The sequence below is a fragment of the Haliaeetus leucocephalus genome, unplaced genomic scaffold, assembly GCF_000737465.1.
Source record: "Haliaeetus leucocephalus isolate CR32 unplaced genomic scaffold, Haliaeetus_leucocephalus-4.0 Scaffold871, whole genome shotgun sequence".
Taxonomy (NCBI): Eukaryota; Metazoa; Chordata; class Aves; order Accipitriformes; family Accipitridae; genus Haliaeetus; species Haliaeetus leucocephalus.
In genome coordinates this window covers 4,239,492-4,249,156 of record NW_010973307.1, presented here as the reverse complement: position 1 = coordinate 4,249,156, position 9,665 = coordinate 4,239,492, and the positions used below count along the sequence as shown (strand labels likewise).

Sequence of the window (9,665 nt, the reverse complement as noted above, 5' to 3'; positions counted from 1 at the left end):
TGTGTCCGAGATGGCGAGCGTGCTATCCAGGCGTCTGGGGAAGCGCTCCCTGCTAGGCACCCGCGTCTCTGCCCCCAGCGCCTTGGCTGACGGGGTGCTGGTGGCCACCCAGGTTCCCAGCTTGCAGACTGACCTTGGCCAGGCATCTGCCCACACAGTGCCGCGAGAGGATGGATCCTGTGCACCGTCAGCAGAGGAGAGCAGCCAAGCACCCAGGTTCCCCAGCCCCGGCCGCCGGCAGCTTTGTGCCGGGCAGCAAGTAAGTAAGGAGACTCTTGGTGTCCTTGGCTGTGCTCTGGTGGGTAGCTCCAGTGGGGAATAAAACTCCTGGGCCTCTACTAATGTAAGGTGCAGTGGGGATCTATAATTACCAAGAGCCGTTAATGGGTGTTGGCATTAGTGCACTTGGCCCTGGCCATGCCTCATGGATTTGGACCATACCGGCTCAGGCAGAGATTGGTCTCCTCCAGGAGATGTCTCCAATCCTAGCCAAAAGTGGGTCTCCAGAGAAGACAGTAAGAATATCTGACGTGTCCCTCCAGAGTTCTCCAACTGTCTGAGGCTGAGGGAGATGGTTCCTATATATTTAGTGACTCTCAGTGGAATTCTTTTCCATTAACTTGTCCTGTCTCCCCATAACCCACATTTACATCTGAAGGGGAGTGGCAAGGAACCCCCCAGCTTAGCCACGATGGTGATGAGCCTCATGGCTCAGTCCTCGGAGCTCAGCCTGCAGCAGCTTTTTGCTACAGGGTTGAGGGTCGATGGTGTGGATGTATGTGGTGAAGAAGCTCTTAGGAAAGAGTGAGGTGCGATGGCTCATCTGGAAGGGACATCTAGTCCTGCTGGATCCCTCCATTTCTTGTGCCCCGGGCTTCCGATGCTTAGGAAGGCCTTGCCTTGGCCAGGATGCTGCCTGGGGCAGGGAGCAGCACTCGTTCTCCATCCCACCGGCACAGTTCCTATTAAGGCCAGGCCAAATGGCACTGTCTGAGGAGAGCTGTGACCTGCTGACGTAGAGCCTGTTTCTTGGCTGCTACCTGCAGAACTGTAAAACCTTTTCTGGGCAGAGCTTGTGAAATGGAGTGTAAATAAGGCCCCTGTTTGGTTTTCTGGCTTCTTCTGCCCCATGTTTGTTAACCGCAGGACGGCAAGAGTTATTTTCTCCTACGTGCTCCACTGCAGAGGATTTTGCTCCCTTACTTTGCTGCTGGGAACAGCATAAAAATAGTGATGGGGTGCATTCACCTCCCAGTGACAGTCGGTGGCTGTGCAAAGCCAAAGGAGATGTTGGCTACTCATGCTGTGTGCAGTCTAGAGGGGCGACGGCCCACGTGGTTCACAGAGAAGCCTTGCCCCTTGTTTTCAGAAAGCAAGATCAGGGTCTTCTCTGTCCTGATCCTTGCACTGATCCCCTTACCCCTGGTCCCGCTGCGGGTGGCTTTTTCCACTCTGATGTTTCTGCTGGAGGTCCTACCTGAGACAGTCTCGCAGGCCGGCCTGCATATGGGTGCACGTGTCCATCCTGTATCGGCTTCTTGGTATGACACCCATGGCACTTCCATAAAGAGATGTTCCTGTTCCTTTAAATAGCTAGAGACACATGTAGCATCTTTTGACACAGATACATTTCCATTAACAGAAATAGGCTCACGGGTGGTAGTGGTGGTAGCTGCCCATCAGAAGGAGTTTGGGACTCTGTGAAGGAGGAGGTGAGGTTTGCACATCTCCTTCCCCTGCCCGAAGGAGCTGGGACTGGAGGAGCCAAGGTGTGAATTCAGAATTACTTCACCCAGGAAACCTCTGTTCCACTGCCCCCCTCTGGCTTTTAATCCTTTTATCTACGTACTTTGCCAGGGTGTGTAATAATTGTGGGAGTCCTTGCAGCAGGGTGGCGTGAGAACAAAGCCAAAGCAGATAAATATACTGGAGAAGAGTCCACCCAAAGTCACGACACTCAGAGAGGTGACTGATACTGGCTCAGGAAATCCCTCAACTTGGGATTGCTGTAGTCAGGGAGCTTGTGCCTGGGAAGAGCACATCTCTTGGTGCTGGGGTTGGGATGAACCCTGGCCACCCCTTCAGTTTGCTGTGACAGCAGTCTGAAGTCCAAGCCCTGGCTCTGGCTTTGTCCTAAAGCCCTGTGTGGCCCCCTCTGCGGCCCCCTCTGCTACGGGAGGACGAGGTGGGGGGGATCCTGTGGCGGGACATTCCCTGGTAGCAGTGGGGTGGCGGGTGGCACCAATGAACCGCCCCTCGTGCCGTTTTCAGGTCCTTGTCACCTACAACGGGCAGGAGTGTGCCGGCCTCGTGGAGCAGCACAACCCACTGAGCGACAAGGTGAAGGTGCTGCTGCCGGAGCAGGGCTTGCAGGCGTGCTGGAGGATACAGGACGTGCGGCCGGCTCCGCTCCAGCCCCCCACCCTGCCTGCAGCCGGCAGTCCCGGCCCTGCTGAGGCGCTGCAGAGATCCGTATCCAGCAATATTGATGTACCCAAGAGGTTCGTGCCTTTGGCTGGTAGTATCTCACTCAGGTGGGAGAGGGGCACTTGGTGGCTAAGGCAGCGCTCACGCTTTGGTTTTACACTGACAGAGTGGTAATGCTGAGGATGTATCCGCCTTCCCAGTGCGGGTTTATCCAGAGGATGGTTAAATTTGGGATTAAGGGGATTTTTAATTTTTTTTGCCCACAAATGGTGAGAAAACATCGCTTCCCAGTGACTTAAAAATGAGTCAAAGTCTATGGAGGGAGGTGTTGGGGGTGAACCTGCGCTGCTGCTGCAGGTTGTACTGCTCTTTGTGTGCTCAGGTCATACCCAGGCTGTTTCTCTGCTTTTTCCTCCACACATTTCACATCTCTCCCCTCGCGGTGCAGGAAAGCCGACGCGGCTGTGGAGATGGATGAGATGGTGGCAGCCATGGTGCTGACAAGCCTCTCCTGCAGCCCTGTGGTACAGAGCCCTCCCGCCGGCGAGAGTGGCATCCCCCGTGAGTGTGCATTTAAATATATATATATATGAAAGAAAAAACATCTGAAACACAAGGAGACGTGGAGAAATGTGCTGCGCCCTTTGGCTCGCAGTGCTGGGGCTCTTGCTGGCCATATTCGTTCCTTATGCCTGGTGCTGAATAGCTGCCGGCACAGGGACTGCACTGGACTGGAGGTGGCCAGGGAGTCGCACCGGCGTCACGGTGGAGCCCACGGGTGCCGGCACCGGTTGGGGCTGAGCAAGCTGGGATGCCCCTGGCAGCACAGTGGGGGTAACCCTGCTCTCCGCAGCCGGCCCGGGGGGCCGGGGAGCCCCGCACAGGAGTCCCGGGCTGGGGAGCACCTCCCAGTCACTCCTTTTTTTAGAGGCGGTTTCATTCCCGAGGAGTCAAATGCAGCCAGAGCGATAAAAATAGCCGCCTGGAGCCGTGGGAAATGTGCGTGTCCCGGTGCTGGCTGCTCGCCGTGTGCCGGCTGTGCCTGTGAGCCTGTGGGATTGCACTGATGCCAGGGAGGATAGGGAGGGAAAAAAAGGATAAACGACCAATAACTGGGATCTGGTCCTGAGAAAAGGTGCAAAGGCTTCACCTTACCAAGTTTTTAAAAAAATAAATAAATAGAGGCAAACTGTTGTTGCGGGTTATCCAGCCTCAGGGCTGGTCTCTGCCCTGACGGGGGGGTTGGTTGGCCCCAAGTTGGTGGTGGCAGCACGTGTCCCCTCCCTGCAGCCTCACGGGCAGCGTGCGATCCCTGGAAAGAGAGCGGCGATGTCTCGGACAGCGGAAGCAGCACCACCAGCGGGCACTGGAGCGGGGGCAGCGACATCTCCACCCCTTCGCCTCCCCACCCCGCTGGCAGCCCCAAGTACTCCAGCGAGGCCCTGAGCTCCCCCCAGGCAGATGATGGCTTCGAGACCGACTCCGACCCCTTTCTCCTTGATGAACCCGCTCCACGCAAAAGAAAGGTACTGCTGCTGGGGGGGGGGTCCTAGCACCGGCAGGGTGCCTTGAGCTGAGCAGCGTCCCGTGGAGGGGACGCTGGCACTGGTCATGGGGTGACATGGGCCATCTCTCTGCCAGAACTCGGTGAAGGTGATGTACAAGTGCCTGTGGCCGAGCTGCGGCAAGGTCCTGCGCTCCATCGTCGGCATCAAGCGACACGTCAAGACCCAGCACCTCGGGTAAGGCAAAGGTTTCACCTCCTTGATCCCTGCCCAGCCACCGAAGCCACGCACGTAATTTGTAATTCCTGCAGCGAGTATCCCCAGTATGAGAGATACTGGCCTCTGTGCACTGAGCTTGGCAGTTCTCAGCCAAGCAGTCCATGTCACCGAAGCCACTGTTGTATGTGTCCCCACCTTTAGGGAGCCCAGGGCGTTCTGGGAGGCACGGGAACCCCATTTGGCCTTCAGGATTGCCTAGCCTGGGTGTGCGTTTTGCACCGGGGGAGTTCAGGTTACACGCGAGCCCTGGGCTCCCGGGCAGAGGCAGAAAAGGACCAGCCCAGCTGGGTTTTGCAAGGGCTGGTAACCTGAAAGCCATGCCTGCCGCTGCGGTGGCTGGCTCCAGCTCAGCCGTTGGGACTGGCACAGGCACTCACACGCCAGCCCAGCGGCGACTGCCCCTTTAGCAGTTTGTTTTGTACTGATCTGCAAATTCCCCCAAAACACAAAGCGGTGAGGGTGTAGCTTTGCTGTGCTCTCCTCCTGTGGCCCCATTGCACTCCTCGCCCCAATGTCAGTTTTCTCATGCTTTTGTCCACGTTTTCTGGTATGTATTTTTCTCCTCCTCCCTTGCAAACTTGATTGCTCCAGGAAGGGCGAGGACAGAAGGGCCGCGATGCAGTGGGCAGTGCTGGACTGCCATCCAGTGCCGGATAAATGCACTGGGAAAACAATAAAAAAGACTTCAGGGGCTGTTTCCTGCTGGGTAAACAGCAGGGCTTCATCCGCAGCTGTGCTAAATGAACTGGATCAGAAATGAGCAGGGGATTTTCAGTGGCGCCCAGTCAATGTGCCAGCATTTTTAAAGGCCTTGGAAGAGGTATTGATCTTCCTTGGAAGCGCGAAGTGCTGCTACAGAGGCAGTGGCTGTCACCGATCGCAGCTGACATGATGCTTTGGAGCCTGGGAGCGGAGTTGCTCTGCCCGGGAGGGTGAGATCACTCTCACCCGGGGAAGTCGGGGGCTGCTCACCTTGACGGAAACAGGGCCACCTTTTCACTGCTGTCTCCTTTTCCTCCCTGGCAGGGACAGCGCAGACTCCGACCAGCGGAAGCGGGAGGAGGATTTCTACTACACCGAAGTGCAGGTGAAGGAAGAGCCGGCGCCGGAGGCGGCCGCCGCCGCCAGCCCCACATCCGCGTCCGCCCCCATCATCATCCACCAGCAAGCCCTGGCAAAGCCGGAGGCGCTGCTGGTGGAGCAGCCGGTGCTGGAGCCCGCCCTGGCCAGCGGCGCCCTGAGCCAGTCTGCCCCCAGCTCCTTCTGGCACATCCAGGCTGATCATGCCTACCAGGTGAGCTGGTGGCATCTCCCAGGGATGGGTCACCTCCCGAAATATTGCCGAAGGGCGGGTCGTGATCTGGTTTGCTCCGCAAGTCCCCGCTGCGGCAGGGATGTTTCGTTGCCATACCTGCAGCACGGAGAGGCTTTGGTGCTGGTGTAGCACCATCCCCTGCCTGGCTGCCCTTCAGCCCTTGAGCAACCGGCTTCGTTAACACCTGGTTAAGGGGCTCGTGTGCTTCTGCCATGGCCGTTCCCGGGCTGGGGGGGAGCTGCCGCCCTCTGCTCCCCTACAATTACCCCGTGGTGGTATGCAACACGCCCTTCTGCCGGCAGATAACACGGGGCTGGAATGCAGCCGCGCCGGATCCTGCACGGATCCTGCACGTCTCCACTGCACGGCTCGCAGGGGCACCGGCTTTTGAGACGCAGGAAACCTGGGGACCTAGAGCAGTGGGCCCGTGGGCACCCTGGGCCAGTGGCCCTTGTCCCAGGGGTTGCTCGAGAGCCAAGCGCTGTTCTGGAGCTGCAAGCTAGTGCAGGGACAGGGTGTATAGATCCATAAGCTGCATGTATATCCATTCCCATCCCAGGGATCGGGTGCAACATCATCTAAAAGCAGAAAGCCTGTGCAAGGAGGTGCAAAAATATATACGTATAGACCAGGATGGTGCAGGTGGGTTTGGTATTGCAACCAAAAGCAGTTGCAGGAGCGAAGAAGCTGCTGTGCCCTGGTGAAGGGTGACGCAGCGCGTGTGCCGTGCCCTCTCTTAGCAGGATCCGGCGCTGGAGGAGAGGTTGCACGGGGGTTTCCATCCTGCCCCCAGCACTCCCAGTTTGCGTGTACTCCAGGCTGGGAGGTGGATGCCTGTGGAGTGAACGGGGGGCCCCCGGGGCTAATGCTGACCCCTCTTTTCCCCCACAGGCGTTGCCCTCCATCCAAATTCCAGTGTCCCCCCACATCTTCACCAGCATCAGCTGGGCCACTGCCACCTCGACTCTCCCGTCCCTGTCACCGGTGAGTCCTGCATGTGTATCCCCTTTATCCTTTTGGGGTGCAGGGTTGGGCTGGGAGCTAAGGGGACCTCGTCTCTGCTTTCTTGCTCCCCACTTTAAACATCTGGATTTGTGGGCTGGGGACACCCGTGTCTCGTACTGCCCAGGGGCTGCACGGGAGGGGGACCGCATTGTCCCGCCTGCCTTTTGACACCCGTTTCCCCGCAGGTGCGGAGCCGGTCGCTCAGTTTCAGCGAACCCCAGCCACCGACGCCGATGCTCAAGTCCCACCTGATCGTCGCCTCACCGCCCAGGGTGTCCATCGGCACCAGGTGAGGGTCCCGCCGGCCGGAGGGGAGCAGAGGTGGAGCCCGTCAGCAAAAAGGCTGCCCTCCTGCATCTCTGCTGAGATGCAGCGGAATGATGCCCGGCCATGGTTACGGAGCCTTACCTTTGTATTTGTGACCAAAGTTCTGCAACAAGTGGATAAACGTTTGTTTGTTTTGGTTTTTTTTCCTCTTCCACCTTTTGCAGAAAAGTCCGCGGTGAAGCCAAAAAGTGCCGTAAGGTGTACGGCATCGAGCACCGGGACCAGTGGTGCACGGCCTGCCGGTGGAAAAAAGCCTGCCAGCGCTTCCTGGACTGAGCGCAGCACCGCGGTGCCGCATCCCTCCCCTGCTCCTGCCCGGGGAGCACTGGAGTCCCTCACTGCTGCAACCAGGGACCTTGGAGGTACCTCCTGTGACCCCGGAAGACACCTCCAGAGCTGCGTGTAAATTCCTCCTTCTGTATATTGTACATCTGCTGGGTTTGCTCTTTTTTTAAAAAAAAGCTTTTTCCAACTTTTTTTTTTTTTAAAACCTGAAGAATATCTCCCTTTGTATAGTAAAAGCTGGGGCTGGGAGGGAAGGAAGCCAGTTCCTTGGGGTTCGGGGGAGATTGTAGGCAATCTGGGGACCAAAGAGCTTCCTGCATTTCCCAGATGAGCCCTAAAATCTCCTGAACCGTCGCAGCGTGGCTGGGGTGAGGTGTTGAGGCAGCTTCCCGTGTCCTTTGACTACCTAGAAAGTGCAAATCCCTTGTATCCCTTAAGGGAGGGGGTCGGTAACAATTATAGCTTTAAAAAAGAAAATGCTGTTGGGTTGCTGCAAGCAAGGCAGGAGTGGTTCTTGGGGCAGGAGTTGGAGGTTTCTCTCCCTGCATGGATGTGGTCTTTGCTCATGTCGTGTCACACCGATAGCTCAAGCCTGCCTGTGCCTCCGGTCGGTTCCAGCGTGTCGTTTTTGGAGGCATTTGGGGGGTAAAAAACACCCAAAACATTTTAATCAGGAAAGCTATGAGAATTTTTAAGGCAAAACCTTATGTTCCTTCTCATTTTAGGCTTTGTAAGTCTGCTTAGCTCTGTGAAAAATCTATGTTGTGGCCCTCACTGTGTCTTTCAAAACTAGGCAGAGCAGTTTTATTTTTTTCAGTTAATGATTCCACCAATAAAGGCAGCTGGGAGGACTGGGAAGGGTTTCCCTTAGCATCACCGTATGGCCCCAGTTCAGCAAAACGCTTCAATATTTCCTTCTGAATCCCATCGAACCTCGTGGGAGTTTTCTGACTTCCATCCTTTAAAATATGTATTTACCCAACCCAAATTGCTGCTGGCTTCCTGTCACTGTCACTGCTGTGACCACTTGCACTGCTGGTGAGGCGTTGCACTTGGTGTCGGGCCAGGATGCGTGTGGCCGGGGAGCCGGATTGCCCCATCGGCTTTCTCCCCTCGCTGGGGCAGGCAGCCATTTGGATATGTATTATTTTTTTTTTTTGCTGTGTTTTTGATAATCATAGGCTGTAACCTGCAGCTGTCGAGCCAAGAGCAATCCCTGCACACAGCTTGAGCCCGGGGTGTTTTTAAGGACCCCGCGCCGAGACTCAGCTTCCCTTATAAAAGCGAATTGTGTGGGTGGGAGAGTCCGATACTGCTCCCGGATCGCCCCATTGCTGAAGGGATCGGGTGGGCAGGTGAAGCGGGTTGAGATACATATATATGTATTACTGGTGCTTGTCGACGTGTTTGGGTATTTCTTTTGTTGTTGTTCGTTTGTAATTTTGTACATATAAACAGTATATCGTCCCGCAACCTGATCTTCTCTCCGGTATCCAACTGGCGGATGCAATATTTGGCTGCTGGAAGGCGGGAGCAAAACTCCTCGGGCAGAGTGCGACCCCACAGGGTTACATCCCCGGGTGGGTCTGGGCAGGTCTGGCTCAAGTCCCAGGGAAGAGGTTCTGTTCCTTGAGAGCTACTCACTCAGGTTCCCATCCCTGCTGGAGCGTGGTATTAGGAGCAAAATGTCAGGAAAAGCCTTTTCCTTTCCCGCCGTCATCAGGGACTCTCTGCGGGTTCCCAGCTTGAGCGTTTTGTTGCAAAAACGACTTTCCAAAGCGTGTTGCCAGTTGGTGCTCTGCATCCACAGCCCTGGTAACAATTAATTGCATGGTGGGGTTGTTGCACTACTCAAAAATAGGTGTTTGGTGTTTGTTTTTTTGATAGAAAAAGCCCCCATGCCTTTGCTGCTGTCTGACCCCCCAGTGTTTGAACAGCCAAGCCGGTGTTCTCTGTCCTGCATTGCCTTGTGGAACTCAGCCTGTCTGTCCTTTTGGGGAAGGGCCCTGCAATGCCGGGGTGCGGGCCGGATTTTGGTGATGCCGGTGGCTCTCCAGAAGCGAGCCAGTGGTTTGGGAAGTCCCACGCAGCACCTCGCTGCATTTTCATTTTTCAAATATTTTTTTAAAAATGGGGCTCAAAGCAGCGCCCAGAGCAAAGAAGGAAAAAAAAAATATGAAAAAGGGTGGATTTGTGCTTTCCTCAGACCTTGTGCCTTTGCCCCCACGACTCAGAGAGACCTGGCAGGACCAGAGATTTTACTTCTTGCTTTTTATGCCCTTTCTGCCCCAAAAGGCGTTGGGCAGAACCGGATCCGCACCGGCACTGGTCGGACACAGCTCGGCTCCCACGGCTCCCAGCTCAATCACTCAGGAAATGTCAAACCAAGCCATCCGGGGTCGGCATCGGGGCAGCACCACATAAAACATATAAAAAGGAAGAAAAGGTGTCAGTGGCTTTGAACAAGCAGGTGTGTGTGGTGTGCAGCATCCTTGGGTGAGACAGGGCGTGGGTGGGGGCTG

The 9,665-nt window shown here is 56.0% G+C and overlaps 1 protein-coding gene across 1 annotated transcript; it reads left to right on the top strand.

The window, feature by feature from the left end:
* ZNF395 (zinc finger protein 395) lies at positions 1-9,022 on the top strand. The gene is made up of 9 exons (XM_010583167.1): positions 1-259; positions 2,272-2,501; positions 2,876-2,988; positions 3,718-3,953; positions 4,069-4,169; positions 5,238-5,505; positions 6,418-6,510; positions 6,717-6,820; positions 7,023-9,022. The coding sequence occupies exons 1-9, from the start codon at positions 11-13 to the stop codon at positions 7,132-7,134; spliced, it is 1,506 nt and encodes a 501-aa protein (XP_010581469.1). The 5' UTR covers positions 1-10; the 3' UTR covers positions 7,135-9,022.
* The last annotated feature ends 643 nt before the right edge of the window (positions 9,023-9,665 follow it).